Raw genomic sequence first — 20,397 nt, forward strand, 5'->3', positions numbered from 1 at the left:
GAAGCCCTGGCCGGTGCGGGGCGGGCCGGACGCTGCGCGTCGCCTGGACCGAAGGGGCCGGGCGGGGTGAGGGGCCGGGGCCCGGGGCGCAGGGGCGGTCACAGGGCAGGGGCGAAGGGCCTGGCTCTTGGCTTTTGGGGCCGAAAGTGAAAGCCTCCCAGATCGGAGGGCACGGAAGCCGGCATCCCCAGCTCACGGCTTTTCTAGGACCATTTGGGAGAGTGCTGTTTGGGGACAACAGGGGAACAAGCTGCAGGGCAGGCCTGAGGGCTGGGGTGGTCTTCCCAAATCACCCTCACCCCCACCTCCGGGGGCTACTGTCAAAGATCCCGGTACAGCTGTAGCAACTTCGCCCTAGCTGGCGGGAAGTTGGAGAGCGCGTCCCCCGCCCCCCGGGGCTGGCAGCGCGGAAGCCCAGGCCACACGTTCCGTCCCCGAGCGCAGAGCGCGCGCGCCTGGTGCGTCCCCGGCAGCGGCTGCTCGCGGCGCCCCGCCGCCCGCTCTGCCTGCGCCGCCCGGGCTGCCTGCGCCTAGAGAGGAAGTCCACTCGCCATATTCCATCCAGCCGAGGGATGCAAAGGAGGGAGAGGCACCGGGACGAAGTTGTGAACTCAGGGAACAGCTTTTGTGCACGCGCGGGTAGGCTCTCAGGAGGTCTCGGGCTCGGGAGGAGAGGGACCAGGGGGCGTAGGCGTTTTGCTCCAGCTCCGGCTTTCTTTCCCGCGCCTGAAATCAGCCAGGCGGCGGGGCTCTGGGCGTGTTTAGCCCACGTCTGTGCGTGTACAGGTGCGCGCGCGCAGGGATGTCTCCGGAGGGACTCTGTCTCTGGCCCCCACCCCGGGACCGAGAGTCTGCGGTAGGGAATCTGTGCGGAAGCCCGAGCGGGTCCTGGAGCGTCGCGCTCGTGGCGAGGGCAGCGCGAGTCCCGCTCCGCAGGCCGGCCGGCTCTTCGGAACGGCCCTGGGCGCGGTGGGAAGGCGAGGGCTCTTTCACCCCGCTCGCCAAGGGGGTGTGCTTCCGCCCTCGACTTCTTTAGTGGAGCCGTCGCTACATCCTGTAGGTTTATTTTAAAATGATGCTGCTGTAGGTTGACTGAAAATGGTGCAGCTGCTGCCTACCAATGAACTAGGGCGCAGGAGCGCGCCCTCCTGCGCCCCGGGTCCCCCTGGTAGGGTTTCTGTCCCGGCCAAACTTCAAAGGGCAGGCTGGCAAGCGTGTGTTCCGGTCTTTCCGAGAAGTTTCTGAGAAGGGACTAGAAGCATAGCTTCACCCAAACCTATTCAGGTTGTTTCTTGACTATATCCTACAGTTATACTTTGTGCCTAATTTTGTCAGCTGTTGACGAAGAGTTCCACGTCTGTGCGACGTGCTTGGGGAGTTTGCTGACTAAGGTGTGTCTGTGGAAGGTGTTGGGGGTTCACTGCCCTCTTACTGTCCCCACCCCGCCACAGGTAGGGAAGGAGGGGGTTCTCAGCCCCTGCACAAACGCAAACCCTGGCAAAGGTGGTCCAAGTCCCTAAGCTCTGTGCAAGTCAGGGGAGAGTGTGTGTGTCTCCCGGCCTTGTTACCCAGTACTCTGCTTTAATAGTGGTCCAGATGTGGCCTGTTAGGACTGCTGCGAAGGAAGGACGGGTGGGCCATGCTCTGACAGCCTTTCTCAGATGGGATGCGGACATCGCTCTCATTTTTTGTTTCTTTTACCCAGAGACAACTTTGATTTCCACGGCAGGAACTTGGTTTCCTAAAATGCCTAGAACACACCTTCAAAGCTACAGTTGGCCAGGGCTCCAAGTCTGGGTTGGAACGGTGGAAAACTTCATGGGGTAGAGAAGGGGACTTTTCCGGGGTGGCCCTGGGAGGCAATGCCTGGGGTTGGCCTAGGAGACTTTGGGATGAACTTTTTTCCCTTTTTTTTTTTTCCTTTCAGGATGTGTGTGGATTATACCCTACCCCATTTGCAGCAAATCCCACCATTGCCTTTTAAGCTGTTAGTGCTGGGAACTGGGTATAGGTGGGGCGGGGTCCCCCCCCAATTCTCTTTTCTGGGACAGGAGCAGTGGCCTAAGAACTCCATATAGGGGTGGGCGAGGGACATGTTCTTGGGCCTCAGGGAAAAAGGGTCATCCCAGGCCTGTGGTGTTTAACCCTGGGGTGGGGAGAGATGAGACCACAGAAGGGCTCTCCAATAGGGGTCCCTCCAACCCAACCACTGGAAGGTTTAGGTTGCCCCCCACACACACACACACACATGATCTGCTCCTTCACCCTGAGCCACCACACTTGGAGCATTTGGAGGCGCAGGCTGAGGGATTCCCAACCTGGGTGCCTCTGGTGCTCGGCTCCAGAATATTCTTTTGCTTATTTGGGGATGGATGAGGTGCATGCACTTTAGGTTGCCAAGTAATGTAATAATTTCTCTTTCTCTCGGCGGTCTTCTTCCTTACACTGTGTCCCCTGCCTCCCAGCACCGCTAGCTCCTGGGTTGATCGTGGTTGGCACCGTGGCCCTCCTCCTGCTTCCCGGCGCAGAGGTGGGGCCTCTCCACTCCAACAGACCCGGGGGGCAGCCAGATCAGGCCCGTGCGCCCCCTGGGACTTTCCTGGACAAGCTGGGGTGGGGGGTACTTACAGGTTTGAGAGGGGTGGCCTGGGGCAAGAAGCTGTGGAACAATCGGGTGGGAGGTGGCTGGGAATAACCCCGGAGCAGCCTGGGGTGGAGAAGCAGAGCCCCAGCCCCTTAAATCCCTGAGGATGGGCAGGGCAGCCCCTCCTGCTTCAGGTCAGTGTTTCCTAAGGAGCTCAGAACCCAGCTCCTCGCTCGGGGTGTCTGGAGAGCTCTGTTTGCAGGAGGCGGCACCCTCGGGTCACGTCCAGTAAGATCCGACGGCCCATTTGAAAGGGTTCAGGGTGGATAGGTTCTGAGTGGGACCTCGGCCTAAGCTGCGGGTCCGACTACTTGGGCCATGATTTAGGGTCGCGGGTCCCTCTCAGTCCAGGGACACCCTGCCTCTATCCGGTGGTCCCCTCTGCCTCCCTCGGACTGGTAGGACCTTCGAGGTCCGAGTCCTGACCGCACAAGACGCGGGCAGCATTGGGTGCGGTGAGCGCCTCCCGCACCCCCTCGAACCTCTCACCTACCGAATTCAGCCGCCCCCCCCGCCCCCCATCTGCGTCCTGCTGGCCCCTCTTGCGGGCCAAGATGACTCGGGACAGTGCGGGACAGGGAGGGAGGTGCGCGTTTTGTGCACCCCTTGCCCACCTAGTCTCCCGGGCACCCAGCGAAAGGACAGCGGCCCCCGCGCCCCGGGTTGCGGGGCCGGGAGCGGGTCAGCCCGGGCGGGAGGAAGAGGCGACCCGCGCGGCCCGGGCTGGGTGGTAAACGGGGAGCAGGCCCGGAGCGTCTCGGGTCCCTTCCTTGTCTCCTGAAATACCTGCTTCTTACGAACCCCGAAGCTGCGGGGAAAGGGTATTTGACTGTGTTCGGTAGGATCTGGGCGAAGCTTCTCTGGGACGCCCCGCTCCCCTTTCTTTTCCTGGGGCTCCTGCGGGCTGTGAATCTCCCAGCACCCCCCCCCCCCCAAAGTTATCCTATTGCCGGTCATTTCCTAGGTGGCCGGACCGACTCTTTCCCGGCGGGAGTCCCCTCAGACTGCGGAGGGCGGTGCGCTCCTTTCCCTTCGTGCCTTTTCTCGGGGTGGTGATGGGGGGACAACCCCCCCCCCCCATCATTTAGATGTTGCATCGGATCCCGATACAGAAACTCACACAGCTGCCCCCGGTACCGCAAACCTCCTTCCCCGCGTCTCAAGTACTTTCAGGTGTGAGCCGGTAAAGGCCAGGCCCGGCGTCTCCGCCCGCGGGTCGGGGCCTCGCAGGTGCGGTTCTCTGGCCGCGAGGGTCCCGCGTCAGCCTCGGGCCCGAGCTGCGTGCGGCCCAGAGAGGTTCGGGGAACCAGGTGGCCGCGGCAGCGCAGTGCTGGGGCCGAGGGTGGCCCAGGGCGCCCGACGGGCTGGACTCCGGCCTCGCCGCCCCTCCGCCTCCGAGGGAGGGGACGCGCGGGGCGGCGGGGAGCCCTCCGGGCAGCCGCGGGCGCAGTGCCCTGGGGGAGCCGCACTGACCGCCGAGCCCGGACCAGGAGCCGGCAGGTGGGGTGGGTGAGGGGCGGAGGTCTGCACCGAGCGGCCCCCAGCTGAGAGGAGGAAGCGGACCCTCCGGGCGCTCCCGCGCTCGGGCCGGGCTCGCGGGAAACCAGAGCCCGGCGGGGCTGAGCGGGAGCGCGACCTGCTTGACCTCGCCACGACCGGGGCAGAACTCCTGCGCCCCGCGGGCAGGGGCCCGCCTGGGTGGCCCTGGGACTGAAGCCGAATTCCTTCTCCAAGCGCTTGCCGCGCACCTGCGCGCGGCGCCGGGTCCGGAGCGCCCTCGCCACCGGCGCCCTGGGCTTTGGAGGGCTCACCGGGAGAGGTAGGTGCGGACAGGGTGCTCCTGTCACTGTGTCCCGCGGCCCGGAGTAGATAAGAGGTTGCGGCTGCGAAGGGGGCAAGAGAGGGACGGAAGCCGTGCCCACACTCGGCGTCCCTGCGCCCCTGCGCCCCGGCCCTTTCTCTCCAGCCACCTTGCCAGTTCCTTTCCCTGTCTAACTCTCCCGGGTGGCCCCGAGCAGGTTGGGGTTGGCCAAACCTGGGACGCGTGTCCAGCGGCTTTGGAGTGGTGGCAGAGACTTTTCCTTCCCCCGCGGGGAGAGGCGCGGCAGGCGGGGCGCGACCGCAGACGGCGCGCGGCCAGGGGAGGCTGGGTGGAAACTCCCTCCCCATACCTGCTTCGCACCAAGCATTTGGGAACTCAGAACGAACCCCCAGCGCCAGTGGCACGAGTCTTTCGGTGACTCTTTAACCCTTGGAAAGCTGTTCCCCCTTGTTGGGAGCGGCGGCTCCTGCACAGAGTCAGGAGGTGGCCAGCGGGTGCGCGGGATTCGTGCGCCCTGCCCGCGTTCAAGCCTCGGCTCCCGCGCTGTTACCCGCGCTTGGCGGCCCTTGAAGAGTGCTTGCAGGCCCTCAGAGAGACGAGGTCTGGACCTGGGCAGCCGATGGTGTACATTAGAGTCGACTTGGAGACGGAGTTGGTGACACTGTGCACCAGGGAAGGCGAAGTGGCGCCGGTCGCCCGTTGCACCCAATGTCCCAGAGGAAGCCAAGCTGAGGCTGACCCAGCGCCGGCTTCACTCCGGGGCTCAGAGGTTGGCTTCATCCAGGATGGGACATTTATTATTATTATTACTACTACTACTTTTTAAATAGGCAGGGTGAATGCCTTTTAAAAGGATCTGCAGGGTGAACTAATCGGGAAGGAGAGGAATTACTAGCAGAGCCTGGGCAGGATAATACTGAGAGCGCCAGGAAATCAAGAGGAAGGAGGACCGAAGCTAGGTGTACCTGCCTCTAGACACGCCAAAAACAAAGCGGACTTAAGGCAAGAATGTTCGCTGAATGCCCTGGGGATTAGAGCAAGGGGAGTCCTCAGGACGTCTTGGAGACCGCCCACACGACTGCAAATTCCTGGGTCACTTTTTAAAAAAAAAAACTGAGCCCTCCTAGAGGTGAGGTAGGGGTGGAGGGAGGCAAAGCAATTTCTTCCCATTGAGCGGACAGAACAGGGCCCGCAGGAGCCTCTTGTACATGAAACAGTGACCTGGTGACCCCGCTGTCCAGGTGTAGACAGCCTCAAGTCCTAAATATTTCTCTTGTCCTCGGATTCCGATTGGCCTCGGATTTTAGTGCCCTTTCACTCTGTGCTGCAGTCAATTAGTGATTACTTAGCGCCGAATTAGCAGACAGAGCCTGGGGAGACAACCGTGTGGGGAGGGGCCCTAGAGCTGCACCTGCAGTCGGCCAGGGATGGACAATCAGTTAACAGGGACCTTGTTAAGGAAGCTCCTTTGAGCCTCTTGTTTTAGTCAGGAATGGTGGCTATGTGGTGGATTTCTCTGGCCGGGAAATTAGTCTCCTCCTCCAAATTGAGGACTCGGGGGAGGGGGAGGGCTTGTGAGTTGGATGGAGGGCCTGTGTCATTTCTTTCAGTTAGGGACATTTATCAGGGTTAGGGCTGAGGACCTCTGGACAGCTTCGAGGCTCGGAACCACGTTAGCTGCGGGAGGAGGGAAGGAAGGGATAATACTCTCCACTTTGGGAAACCCCGGGCTGGAGAAAGACTGAAGCAGCTGTTTGCATTGCTGTGTAGACTGCTGGGCTGGGAGATGGCTGGGGGGTGGGATTTTAAAAATAGTTTTGCCTTTTCTCTGGAGTGAATATGAACAATGGCATAACACAGATGTGAGCAAACAGGGTCTGCTGCTTTTAGTAAAATCCCATTGTGGCATGGATGTCCTCCCTCCCTCCCTCTGCAAAATCTTTGCAGGGAAGAGCATGGGTTTGTGCCTGAATTCACAGCAAAGGGGTTTCGTCAGGGGTTGAGCAGGCTGCAGGGTGATGAGGCCCATCTCTCACCCTCTTTCTAGGAGGCCTGGGAGGGTGGGCAGTTTCTGGGTTCAGGACAGAAGCCGCCCTGGAGCTGAGCTATTGTTTGTGGTAGGAAGAAATTAGCCAAAAATTTTTATAGGAGCCCTGATCAAAATGGAGCACAAATCAACCATTTTGAGGCACTGCTGTTGGGGGAAGGTGGACAGGTTGGGTTTAATTGGCAAAATTGAAATTGATTCACCCTTGGAAAATGTGCTTTGGGTTAACTGTATTAGCGGAGGACTGGAAAATCGTCTTGGGAGGCAAGTCCTAACTCCTGTTGTTATTTTGGTGGATTTCTTTTCTCAGCTCTCCCCACCCCCTTCGCTCGGTCATTCTGGGTTTAGCCACAGATGTTTTACTGTGGTATCTCACCCTCATATGTCTTTAAAGTATAATTTGCTTTAATTATAATGTTAGGGGGTAAAGGGACTGGTTCTGGGAATAGCTTAATAGAGACAAAACTTGAAGCCAAATTAATTGAAAGTTTCTCCCTATGAGGGGGAGGCTGCCAAACATATGGAATATTGCTACAGAACGAGACATCAGAAAAATACATTGTGGAGATGTAGCAATGATTAAATGTGTCAATGGAGTGGAAGAGATGCGTCTAGAACATTCCCGTAGATTGTCATGGATTCGTTTGATGTGATTTTCTGTTTTATTTGCAATTACTGAGAATATTCGATATTCTATGAAGAGTACAAATTTTATATCAATATATAACCTAGAAGATAACCCTATACCTGCAAATCCATATTTACAGTGTGCATTTACAAGACTCCTATTAAAATGTTATCCAAATTCAGCTTTAAAATGGTAACATTGAAATTGTCCCCAGGATACTTTTGAATTTGATCTTTTATTGAAGAGGTTACTATTTTTGAGCTGTCTAAGCAGAAAAAGAACAAAGGAGAGTTTCCAGGGGACCCCAAACGGCAAAATGAAACACATAGGAACTGTGGTGGGAAGGATTCTGGAGAACTGAGGGAAAGACAATGTTAGGGGTGATCCTTTCTGATAAGAGAAGGATTTTCTGACTTTTTTTCTGGTTGTTAATCATTTGTCAAGACAAATAGAAACCACTAGAAATTAGATAAGACGTGTGTAGATTGGTGTATTTTTACAGTATGTAAGTGAATATAATTATAATAGAGAATATAATTTTCCTTAAGTACAATGCCAATTTTTTTAAATTAGACTTTCCCACTGTTTTTGTGGCTGGCCCAGATCTCTCTTTAATTCCGTTGTTGCCATCGCAAAAATACCACCATGTTCAATGCACCTTTTGCCTTAAGTTTTAAAGAATTAATACTGGAATTTTGTGCTTCAGCTGTGATGTTTATGAGATTATGCTTACTAGGTTATGAAGATCCCTTAAAAGGAAATTTAGAAAACATTTTGGTCTTTTCAAGATACATTGGTTTATAATAAAGGAAAATATAGAAAAGGAAGCTATAAATTGTTCAATAGAAAGGAATTGTCTTTAATAGGGAAATGGCAAATAAAGAGCCAGGAAAGGGGAAAAACAGACACATCAGGTCATGAGTTGTATCTTCCATCTCAGGTTCCTTCCAGCACAATTATCAGGTGATTTAACAGGGATATTGGGATCAGACAACAGGATTTTATTGTCCGTGGCAGTGGTGGCAACTTTGAATTGGAAAGTTTTATTTTTGAAATATGTATCTAGTGGTAGAACTTTCAATTAAATGAATTTTAATTTAGCTATACCTCTGTTATAATCCTTAGACTGGGATATTCCAGAACTTGGGGTTGAGTTTAGGCAGGCGTGGTGCCCTACTTGGTATGTCCTGTGGCCTTACGCTGATACACCTTAGAATTCCCAGATTAAATCAATAGGCCCCCACTGAGTGTTTTCCCAGCCTGCCTTTTAAAAATCGGCTTCCTCCTTTAGTGCTTGGGGAACTTAGGTATGGGAGCAGCAAGGTCTGCCGTCGACTGCTGCTTTCTCCTATAATTGGGGAAGGAATGGAGAATTCCAAGAACAACATTTGCGTAATATTTTAATTGCATATGTGTTTCCTTAAAGTCCCATTTGGCTTCTCCTTTCAATTTGTAGTCAGTCAAGAAACTTAACAAATAAATAAAATTATGAATTTTTGGACCCATACATGGGCCAAATGTTATTTAAGACAGAGCTTAAAAAAAAAAAAAAAAGAAATATTCCTGGAGTGAAGTCCCCAGCAAAAGGATTTGGGGTGAAAGCCACCAGATAGAGGTGACTTTGGTGAGCACTGTTGGAAGTCTTGGTCTTCCATCAGCCCCACAGTCTGCCTCAGAAAAAAAGAAGGTTCCAGCCCCAGTTTAGCCCCCAGCTGTGTGCCCTTAGGGAAGCCCTTTTAAATGCAGAGGTTGACTGTTCACAGGTTCTCTGGTGAGAGCAAATGAGCTTGCAGATTTTCAAGTACTTGACAAAGTTCAGAGTGCTGGCAATCTTAAAGGCCAGAGTCAGGGTTCCCATTTTGCGGATGGAGCTCCCGTAAGTGGGCTGGAGTGCTCCTGGGTGTCCCAAGAGGTGGCCAGGCTGACACGGAGTATTGTGAGCTCTGCGAACGGGGAGACCTGGAAGCGATTCCATGGACCCCTATCCTGAAAGAAGCAAGGAAACCTCGTCCTGGGCATTAGGCTGTCAGGTGAAACTGTTTATGAAACAAAAAGGATTCTATTAGTATAAAAGGCAATTTAAAACGCAGTGCCTCCCAGGACTCCAAAGTGGCCCATCACAGTCCAAATTTTACAAAATATTAATCTGATCTCATAGTATGGTTAAATGAACATTATTCCTATCAGTACAGAAAAACCCCCCACTTAATTTTACAGATATTAAAATATTGATCATTATAATTCCAGTGGAAATATCTGAAATGCTATTTCCCCAGAAAGGTGCACTTTCTTAAATATATTTTAGAAGTTCTTGTCAAGTGTGTTGCTTCTAATTTTAGTCTTTAGTGAAAAAAATTTTTTCCTCACCCTGTTGATCTTCTGTGACCAAAGAGATAGAAAACACCATTTTTCAAAGAGTTAAAATCGATCAAACAAACGAACAAACCATTTCTGAAATGTTTCACAGTGGCTCCCCAGTTCCTTGAGAGCAGTTTGGTGGAAATGAAGAGACGTGAGTGGGAATAAAAATGCACAGTATTTATTATATATCACCAGAGGGGTATGGGCAATTTGGTCTCCCACAGACCACATCAGACCTTTTTCTCTCTTCCACTTACCAGCTTCCTAAAACTTCAGGAATTTGGGGATTTAAGATGGAATCCGTTCTCTGATGGGCCACTCTGGAAATAAGCCCTTTGCGCCTCCACAGCAGCACTTCAGGTGCCTCCAGGGATGGGCATTCTGTTGTGGGTTTTATAAGCTTCCTCCATGAAGAAGTAGATTCCAGCTACAGGCAAAGAGTTTTTAGCCATTTCTTATCAAATAAAAAATAGTCACTTTTTCATTGAGCATTTAGATGTATCCAAGAAAAATTCTAGAAGCCTCAAATGGTAACTTGAACTCAACCCATTCTCACCTGAATACATTCTGGGCCAAAGTGAAGTGAGGTCAGGCAGTTGGTGGCCCCAACACCCCTGTTCTCACCATTCACAGGTGGGGAGGGAACCAAGGTCTGGCAAGTTTGCCCTCTTCTGGGAGGAAAGAGCCTGCCAGATTTCTTTATTCTGAAAACACCTGAGCCGTTGTAATGTTGTTGATATTCTGGGCTTATACTGGTTAGAAAGGGGTGTACATCTTCCAGATGCTTTAGAACTAAAGGGATGGAAGATAATTTTGAGTTTTTTGGTGTGGAAGGGCAAGAGAGGGAAAAATAGTATATTGGAAAATAATAAAGCATGAAATAATTTTGATAACACTTTAAATATATAAATTCATTTGTTGGCCAGTGGCCACGGGAGTGGAGAAGGGAGCTGACTATTGAGCTCAGATAGTGGGATTATGGGGCGAGGTGTCTTATTATCTGATGTGGTCACACAGAGCAACCCTGAGGGGCTAGTGTTATCCCCATTTAACAGATAAGAAAACTGAGGCGCAAAGAGGTGAAGCTCTTTATTCAAGATCACATAGTAGTAGAAACAGGATCCGAACCCAGGTCTGGCAAACACTCTGATGTGCGATTTATTGTAAACAATTTGGCAGACCTAAAGATTTGAAGGTCTAAACTCTACACAGAACTGAAAACTTTCAAATTCCCCCAGTAGTTTTTCAAAAAAGTATTTGAACAGAATGTTTCTACTTCCTCCTTGCTTTTTATTTCACTCATTGCCCACTTTCCCCACTGCTGCAGGGTTAGACAACTCCCTCATTCAGTGATGGCTTCCTCGCCATAGACAGAGCTTGACTTCCCAAGAAATGTTTTCCAGAATGGCGATGCCTCAGCCTGTGTGTGAGGATGTGTGTGTGTCTGTGTATCTGTGGTATATGTTTGTGTACATATGAATATGTGTATGTATGTGTGCTGTGTGTCTGAGTATATGTGAATATGTGTGTGTTTCTGGTATGTATGGGTGTCTTGTGTATACATGTCGCAGTAATCTTTGGGATTGTGTGTGTTTCTGATATGGTGTATCTGTGTAAACTGTATGTGTGAATATATGTATGCGAGGGTGTCTGCATGTACACACACAGCTGCTCACCTTGTGAGGTTAGGTCTGTGCTTTCAGCCATGTCACTTTGCAGGACACAGAAGGCTGGTGGACAGGACCTGCCAATGGGAGTATTGTACTGTGTGGCCCAGCATCGCTGCAGATTTGCTGGCTGTTCCTGGGGCATCACTGTCTTTTCATGCCTGAGTTTACCCTCTGCTGAGTCCCAGAAAAGAACATCACCACACAACAGTTGTGTGCAAATAAGATAAAAATTTCATTTTAAATGAAATGACTCCTCATATCAGGAACTGTGTTTACAGATCAAACTATCTTAGTGGCTCCCAGGGTCTGCTTCTATTCCAGTTTGTAAAGTGCAATTTTGTGATATTAAATACTACATGAAATAAATTGGCTTTACTAGGGATTTGGAAATCTTCTTCCTCCTTAGAAACTTTGGCTACAACTTTATTTCTGGAAGAAGACCCATATAACCTCTGTCCTGTTCATTCTCTCCAAGTTGTAAAAAAAAACCACAAAAAACCCCCCAAAAAACCCATAATTTATTGCAAGTTTTTTTAAAGGCTTGTGTTGTTGCTTTGAAAATTTTCCAGCTAGCTTACATTTCACAGTAATCTAAAGAATTACATGGAGCACTGTTACCTGAAGTATGGGGTCTGAGTTTGCAGGTCTGCACCCCTCACTCCCAGGGATGAATCTAAACTTGACAGATGCCATCAACAAGCTGGTACTGCAGCTGGGTGGAGGACATCAGCCCCACAGGGGCTTCTGCTTCCAGGCCTCCCCAGGGCATTAGGGTCTGTCCCATACACACAAGCACACTCTGTCCAAAGGTCCCAAATCTGTGCTTCAAACATTTTCATTTGCTCAGTAGTTAGGGAGCACAATTGTTAAGGAAATGTTAAACATTCCCATTTGCCCTTGTCACTGTGCACAGGACAGCTTTGAGACTATCTGCCTCCATCTCTCCATAAAATGGTAGGATAGAGCCAGCCAGGTGAGGCGATGCCCCAGCCCCCCCCCCCCCCCCAGCTTTCAGGTGGGGTTAGCCAGCCTTAACACGGGCTTGGTTCAAATCCTGGTTCCTCCACTGGGACCTTGGGCACTTCGCTTAACCTCTCAGAGACTCAGTTTCCTCATCTGTAAAATGGGGATCATTATACCTTCCTCACCCCCTTGTGTGGATTATTGAGGTAACATGCATTCAGGACCCGGCACAGTTCATAATAGGCTCTTGACGCCTGGTTTTACTATTATTGGTATATTGTGGAGCTCTTAAACCATTTCTACATTGTTTTCAAAATTCTCTCCCCCTCTCTCTCAAAATCTACAGTGGGGAAGGTTTTCTTTTTTAATTTAAAAAAGCACCCTTAGTATGTCCCTTACATTTTTGCCAAACCCGAGGCCCCCTGCTTGGTCCCAGGCGTCTCCCTGAGAGCGGGACGGGTGGGGGCCCCCTGCAGGCCGGCGGCTCGCCGGGCTCCCCCTCTTTCAGGGTTTCTTGTGCGATGCTGTGGAGCCCGCGGGCCTCCAGGGCTCCCTGCGCGCCTCCCCGCGCGCCTCCCCGCATTCATCAGCCTTAATGTATTCTCTCTTGAATACTCATCATATTAAGGGGCCCGCCAGGTATCCTGCTGGAAATAAATTTTATGGGCACCCATCGGCCCCTCAGCCCCGTGCACTCGCAGCCGGGAGGAGAAATACAGCCGATCTTTCCCTCCGGGCGCGGCAATGAGGGGGGAATGGGCGCCTCCGCCCCGCCCGCGAGGCGGGAGGGCGCGCGCTGGGGACGGCTCTCCCGCTGCGCCTCCAGCGGGGAATCTGCCTCCCCGGGCCGCGCCCCCCGCCCCTCCGGCCTCCCCTCCCACAAGGACGCCCCCAGCGGGCAGTGTGCGCGGGGCGACCGCCCGGCCGAGAGGCTGGTGCTCTCGGGGTCCTCGCTCTGCGCGCCCCAGTCCGGGAGCAGCTTCCCTGGCTGCGGGGACTTCGTGGTTACACCTTCCCTCCTCCCCCCTCCCTCCTCCCCCTTCCCTCCTTTCCCCCCTTTCCCCCTTCCCTCCCTCCCTCCCTCCCCCATTCTCCCTTTCCCCCTTCCCTCCCTTCCCCCCTTTCCCTCCCGTCCCCCCTTCCCTCCCTTCCCCCCTTCCCCTCCCGTCCCCCCTTCCCTCCCTTCCCTTCCCTCCCGTCCCCCCTTCCCTCCCTTCCCTCCCTTCCCTTCCCCCTTTCCCCCTCCCCCCTCCCTCTCCCCCCTCCCCCCTCCGCCCTCCGCTGCAGACGCCGCCGCCGCTAGCTCAGGGCCCTGCCCCACCCCTTGCCCCCTGGGTCCCCTTCCCGGGGTGGTCTGTCCCCTCTCCCCTCTCCTGGATGAGGCACCGCAGGAGCTGCTGGTTCGCCACCCGTCACGCCTCGTGCGCTCACGGGAGCGCATGCGAAGCCCTCGGCTCCTAAGGCCTCGCGCACCCGGAGCCGCCCTGGCCCCTCTGGGGACCCTGGTGATTGCTGGGGGGAGGCCGCGCGTGGTTGGACGAGCAGCCCCCCAGTCCTCAGAGCGGCTGCGTGATGTGGGTGCTCTCCGGGCTCCCAGAGCAGGGGTGCGGCCCTCAGCAGGGGCCCCCCCTGCGCGTGGTCCTTCACTCCCCTTCCCCTGCGCCCCAGCAGCACACCTAACGCCCCATTCCTGCGGTTACCGCCTGGTAACAGCGAGCCCCGGCCTTGCACAGGCTGATGTTAGCCTCAGGCCGTCCCGCGAGGCCCTGAGCCACCGTCACGCCCCGCCCCCCCTTCCACGGGCGGGGAAACTGAGGCAGAGCCGGGAGTCAGGCCCAGGCGGCCCGGCTCCAGGACCCGCGGCCTCACCTTGTCCCCTCTGCCCCCTCCTCTCCCGTGGAAATTCCTGTGGTCATGTGCTCAGCACTTTCGCTGGGCCCATTGCAACCCCTCGGTAAATACTTACTCGTCGAACGATTTCTTTGTCACGGAGGAAAGCTTTTGAGATAGAAAAAAGTTCCATACAAACCGGGACAGGTAGCAAGTGTCCAGCCCTCATGTGCCTTCCCAGCATCTTCCCCAGTGTGACTCCGGGTAGTTTGCATGGGGCATTCTGGTCTGAGAATGGGGTCAAAGGGCAAGGCACCTAAGGGGTCTGCCTTTCAGGCAAATGTTGGTGGCTGCCAAAGCCCTGAAGGGAGCAGGCTGGGGTTGGGGTTTAATTGGGTTCACGACTGACACGTGTGTGCAGGGCTAGTGATGACAATTTAGTGACTGTCCCAACAGCCTGTGTGTAAGTTTTAGACACAAATGACTGAATACTTGAGAAAGCATTCTCTCTACATAGGTTGAGATGTTTTTAATTTTATCCCAGTGCATTGAGGCTAAATCCCGTATGTTAACACTTTAGAATTATGTCACAACCAACAAACCTGATAGGAATCGAGAAACGTGTGTGATTTATGAGTGATTTAGTTTTATGACTTTCGTTGACATTTTGGAGTGTGCAGAAGAAATTAGTGAAGAAGTGTGAGCTTCTTAGAATTTTTTTATATGTTTTTATTGATTTCTGAGAGAGGAAGGGAGAGGGAGAGAAAGATAGAAGCATCAGTGATGAGAGAGTCATTGATCAGTTGCCTCCTACATGCCCCCCACCAGGATCAACCCTGGGCATGTGCCCTGACTGGGAATCGAACCACCATCTCCTGGTTCATTGGTGGACGCTCAACCACTGAGCCACGCCAGCCAGGCTTCTAGAGAGGATTTGAGAGGTCAATTATTTATTCAGTGATTAGCATCTGTGGTGGTACATCTTGTGTGCCAGGCACTGTGCTAGGCAGAGAGGATACAAAGCTGAGAAAGAAACACTGGTCCTGCCCCTTGAGGATCTCACCTCCTAATGGGAAGGACAGTGTACAAACAAATAATTAGCAAATGTCCTATTTATAAGAGGTGAGAAATACCCGCCAAATGCTTCCACTTTTATCTTTTTTTGTTTTTGTTCTTAAATTGTTGCGTTCCCTGTTGGGGCAGGTAGAGATGCTACCACTATTGACTCATCCAAACATGGAAGCCTGGCCATTTTGTTTATTTTGAAACTACCTTATTGACTCAAAATCCCTTGGTAAAGATGAAATGGCAGTAAAACAGACCTTGGATAGGAAGTCACCCAGGGCAGGAAGAACAGGGTGGGGCAGTGGTTAGGGCTCAGTGGCAGATAACAGAATCCACTTTCACTACTTAAGTGGAAAGTGGTCGGTTACCAGGTATTAAGTGGCTTTCAACTCAGTGGAGCCGGCTGTGGGCCAGGCTTCTGGGAATAACTCCCGGCCCCCAAAATTTCATTGCCTCTGCCATGATTGATCAGGACATTACAACCACAGACTCTCATAACCTCTGCATGCCCCACACCAGCACCATGGGAGCCTGCGCATTGGCTGTGCCTTCATTTAACGTAGTTCTGAATTCAGGTACCTTTTAAGTCCATCTGATTGGCAGACTTTAAATCACATTTGGAACCTGAGCTGTAAGGGAGTCTGGAAACCAGTTTCTGGTTTGTCTGTCTGCAGCACAGGAAGGCACATTAGGAGGGGATGTTGTTGGAGCCAATCCATGGTATCCACTGCAGTTCATTAAAATACTCTCAGGAGGTTGTCTCAAAACACTGAGATTCTCCCTTCAAGAACACCCTCAAACTTGGACCTTGGTCACTACTTCCCCCCCGCCCCCAAGTCGCTTGCTTTTTTGGTCAGATGGTCTCTCAGTGTATGCCTAGGCAGGGCTCCCTTTGGGGCTGATGTTTTAGCACAGATTCCACCCAGTAGTGAAAATCTCATGGAAATAGAGCAGATTGTTGGGTCTTCCTGGGCTGTTGGCTGTGGAGTTGCAGCGCCATAAATGAGGTTAGTGGATGCTGCTACACTGGCAGTGCCCTTAGAAACACAGAAGACTCCTTCGGGCCAAAGCCACCCAAAGCCTGACCAGCAAAGCGTGGACTGAATCTCAGCCCCCTTGACAGATGTTTGTGCAGTGTACAGCCTGCACAACTCTGGGCGGCAGCAGAGGTCGGCTTCTGTCCTTCCTCACTGCTGGTGGAGTGAGAAGGCATCCACACGGGCCAGTCTGCTGAGCAGTGCTGCGCGGAAGGCTCACGCTGGCTCTCTCTCCTCTCCCCACAGAGATCCCCCAGTGCGCTGGCTGCAACCAGCATATCCTGGACAAGTTCATCCTGAAGGTCCTGGACAGACACTGGCACAGCTCCTGCCTCAAGTGTGCAGACTGCCAGATGCAGCTGGCTGACAGGTGCTTCTCCAGGGCTGGGAGCGTCTATTGCAAGGAGGACTTCTTCAAGTAAGTCAGAAATGGGATGCAGCCTCCCTTTCCTTGCCCCGGTCTGTCTGTCTCTGCGTTACCCTGTGCAGTGGGTGGAGGGGGGTGGGAGCTTGCAGTGAGGTGGGGTGGGGAGGGCGGTGGGTCCATCCTGGGGGGGTAAGTCCTCCAGCTGAGAGGCTGTTCCTCTGAGGTCCCCCTTCAGATCACCAGCCCTGTCACTACCGGAGGCCCCAGCGTCTCCATCTCATTTGAGCTGCCAGGGGAGCCAGCAGGGAGCATGCGCCAGATTTCTCCAGGGTAGCTGACAAAGGGTTCCTGCAAACCCTAAAACGAGTTGCTTTCTCCTGGGGAGTTGGTGCTTCAGGGCCCTTGGCTGTATCATTCCTGCAGCTTTCGGAGCATGTGCTTTGAGGGTCCTGTCTGATTCTAGATGAGTCTCAACTGTGTTTCCCTGTCCTGATTCTAAACGAGGCTGCTTCATGGGCCTCAGAGGCTTGGAAGAGTTGCTTCTGATAGGGGCCCAGCTAGGATCTGTCAGTCATCACTTTCAATGGAAGCATATGAAGAGGCAGTTTCATGTGATGGTTAAGAGCCCAGACCCTGCCTGGATTTGAACCCATTTAATAGCTGTGTGCTCTCAGGCAACTACTTCTCTGTGCCTCAGTTTTCTCACCTGTAAAATGGGGTTGATAATGATAGTTCCTACCTCTTAGAGTTGTTATTAGCTTTGACTGAGTCAGTCTGTGTAAAGTCCTTAGGACAGTGCCTGGCACCTGAGTGTTAGCTCTTAAGACTGCCCTCGATTTTCATTCTGAGGTTGGGTCCATCAGAAAAATTCCTATTGGAGCTTTGGGTCAGGGTGAGGGGACCTCCTTGAATTTATTTCCAGGCATTTAGCGTGCAACTTCTTTTTTGTCAAATATACACTGCTGTCTCTCTGTGTGTGTGCGGGTGCACACGCGCTCCTGCATGTGTTGTGTACCTCTGTGCACCTGTGAACATGAACGTGTGAGAGGAAGGGAGGAGGAAGCATTGTCAGGGCACCGTACTCCAGTTTGTCTCTGTACCTTGGGAAAGCCTCAATGAGCTCTGGAGGAGGCAAGAGGCCCCCTCACCTTCCTGCTCATCTGGGGACAGGGTGGGTACTGAGATGTCCCTGGGTCAGACCTCTGGTTGGTCCAGCTTGGCAGGTCACAGCAGTCTGTGGGGTGCAGGCAAAGCCTGTCAGGGCCACAGAACTAGGGCTCTGTCCACAGAAAAGCTCTTTTGAGCCTCAGAATCACCCTAGGGCACCATCTGGCCTTTGGACCTGGACTGGCTGGTTTTGGGTTTGGGAAAGGGTGGTGGCAGATGGGTGCAGGTTTGGGTTTGGAGAAGTAGTGATGAGGAGAGAGGGTCCCCCTAGCCCCAGGAGAGGCTCAGAGTACAGGATAGGGAGGGATTAACACTGGCTTCCAGGCCACAAGTTCTTAGCAATGACAGTCACTCACCTGGGCTGGTGCCCTGCCCCCCTGCCTCAATGCCCTCCCCATGCCATGGCCCTCATTTGGAATTTTCTTGGGTCTTGCTCAGCAGTAGCCTCCTGACTAACCCCCATCCCCTCTAGCCCACGTCTCCCCACCAGACCAGCGTCCTACCTCACAGTCAGGCCCTGACCCCTCCCTCTCCCCCCAGTTCCTTCAGTAGGGCCCCCTCTTCCTAGAGTATTCCAGATGCATTGCACCATCAGAGCCTTCTGCCCCGTGCCCAGCCTCCCTTCCAGTGCTTTCCTGGGTAGCAGACACCCCCCAACAGGATGCCCCCTTGCCCAGGCACTTTCTGCATTTACCCACCTGCACACCCCGGCTCAGGCTGTTTCATCATCTGGGAGTGATGTTCATCCTTTCAAGGTCTCCCCATCCTTCCATGGCTGAGTCCAGCTCCTCAGCAGGTGGGAGCCCCTGGGAGGCATGGCCGCCCTGTCCCTCCTCCTTCCCGGTGGCTCAGTGGGAACTGCCTTGTTTTGCCCGTTCCACATGCACCTGTTTGACCTTCCTGTTGGCTTGAGGAAGGGCTTATTAGGCATTCATTGTCTGTCCCCCACATATGGACCTGTCCCCAACCCTTGCCCACAGGCTGCCACTGGGTTCAATGCCACAAAGAGTAGATTACACAGTGAATTTACAACCAGTGGGTGACCAGTTTTTTTCTGTCCCCTGCATGGTGACCTGCGAGCCTTGGAGGCCCAGGCTGCCTGGGAAATGCACAGACCCCATATTTAGCACAGTTTTTCTCCTTGTCCCACAGGACTGTCCTGCTTCCTAAAATGACCCAGTCTCAGGGGTGGAGCCTTTTGTAAAGCAGGGGAGCTGTCCACATGCTAGGTGCTGATTCCAGGTCACTAACCCTGTGATGGGGTGCTGCGTGGAGGGAAGTGGTTCTCCCCATTGCCAATGGAGGGTCAATCAGATGTGAAGACCAGGCAGCTCTGAGCCCCCCCCCCCCCAGGGAGGACACGTGGATTTATAGGCCCCACCCAGATCTTTGGGACCGTGACTGTTTGGTGCAGGAAGGCACAGCTGCAGGTATAGTCACAGTCCTAGGTGAGGACAGGGAGGGAAGTTGTCCAGGTTCACAGTGGCTCCATCTCCCACCCCCAGGGGTCTTGGGACCTGCTGCCCACTGGGCTTAGGCAGTGACTTGGCCAAAGAGCTGGGTGCTCTGCTTCTCATGACAGCTCATTAAATGTCCCCAGGCACCTGCTTTCAAATGGCACACTGGAGCACATGTGCAGTGGGGCTCTGAGAGCAGAGAATGTGAGGTGGGAAGGAGGGGCCAGGGCAGTCCCCGGAACCTCAGATCCCTCCCTGATCTCAAGCTAGGCTGTAGGAACTGGTTCAAGGGTTGGGCGCCCTTTGGGAAGTTCCTTGACATCTCTGAGCTCCAGTGTCATCTTCAGGAAAAAGGGAAATGTTAATGGTGGCTGCTGTAGAAAACTTGGCACGCTGGAGCATCCCACAAAAGGGAGTTGTTTTACCATCAGAGTCGTTTGGGGAACCCAGACTCTGCACCTTGCACCTCGCACCTCAGACTGCTTTCAGCTGTGGGGTTTGGAAGATGCCTGGTCAGAGCCAGGGAGAATTCCTTCTCTATGCTCCTTAAAGTAAAAGAAAAAAGAAAGAATCACGACTGTAATGTGAAGAGGGCCCTCCCGCCCCGGATGTGTGTGGTATCTCCGAAGTGGGGGGAGGGCGGAAGGGAAAGCTGGAGGTTAGCTTTCCACTCCGGGAGAAGTGGTGATACTGGTGACTGGCAGCAGAGGGCGACGTTGATGTGTCGCAGACAAAGAAAGGAGTCTCGTGGAGGCCGTACTCTGTGGTTGTTGCATTTTTCTTTGGGGGCGGGGGCTGTTGAACTCTGCCTTGTTCAGTAACACTGGCTGATTTGTGCTGTTTGTTGTCGTTACATCTCGAGTCCTTGGCTCCCCTTTCTCCAAGGAAATAAGATTTTGAGGCCTGAGAGGAGAGCAGTGTGGTTTCAAGGCTGTACAATTTCAGTCACAAGCCTAAGCGCCAGCAACTCCTTGCACTGCATTTGCTAAGCAGGTCCTTTCTGAAATGTGTGCCCAGCATGCCGCAGGTCCCCTGTCTCCTTGCAAAGGGGCCAGGGCCTGGGGAGGGCAGAGGTCTGAGAGTAGGGCTTCTGGGTCCCCTCAAGGTCACTGACTGGGTCCTGGGAGGAGCCCAGCAGCTCCCTTGCTCTGAAGCGCAGTGAAGACAGGACAGGTTCTGTGCTGCAGGAACTGGTTCAAGGGCTGGGTGCCCTTAGGCAACTTTTTTGACATCTCTGAGCTCCAGTGTCTTCTTCAGGAAAAGTGGGAATGCTCATGGTGGCTGCTTTAGAAGACCTGGCACGCTGGACCACTTCTCAAAAGGGAGTTGTTTTAGAGCA

General features: G+C 53.4%; 1 protein-coding gene across 1 annotated transcript in view; it reads left to right on the forward strand.

The window, feature by feature from the left end:
- The window catches only part of LHX4 (LIM homeobox 4), a gene marked incomplete at both ends in the record, with an annotated part of 38,050 nt that overhangs the window by 125 nt on the left and 17,528 nt on the right, over positions 1–20,397 (forward strand). The window contains one exon of the mRNA XM_081121587.1: positions 16,314–16,485. Within this exon, the coding sequence (XP_080977713.1) occupies positions 16,314–16,485 (172 nt within the window). The remainder of the gene's footprint in view (positions 1–16,313; positions 16,486–20,397) is intronic.

Source organism: Miniopterus schreibersii, assembly GCF_964146895.1.
Source record: "Miniopterus schreibersii genome assembly, chromosome: 19".
In the NCBI taxonomy this organism is placed as follows: Eukaryota; Metazoa; Chordata; class Mammalia; order Chiroptera; family Miniopteridae; genus Miniopterus; species Miniopterus schreibersii.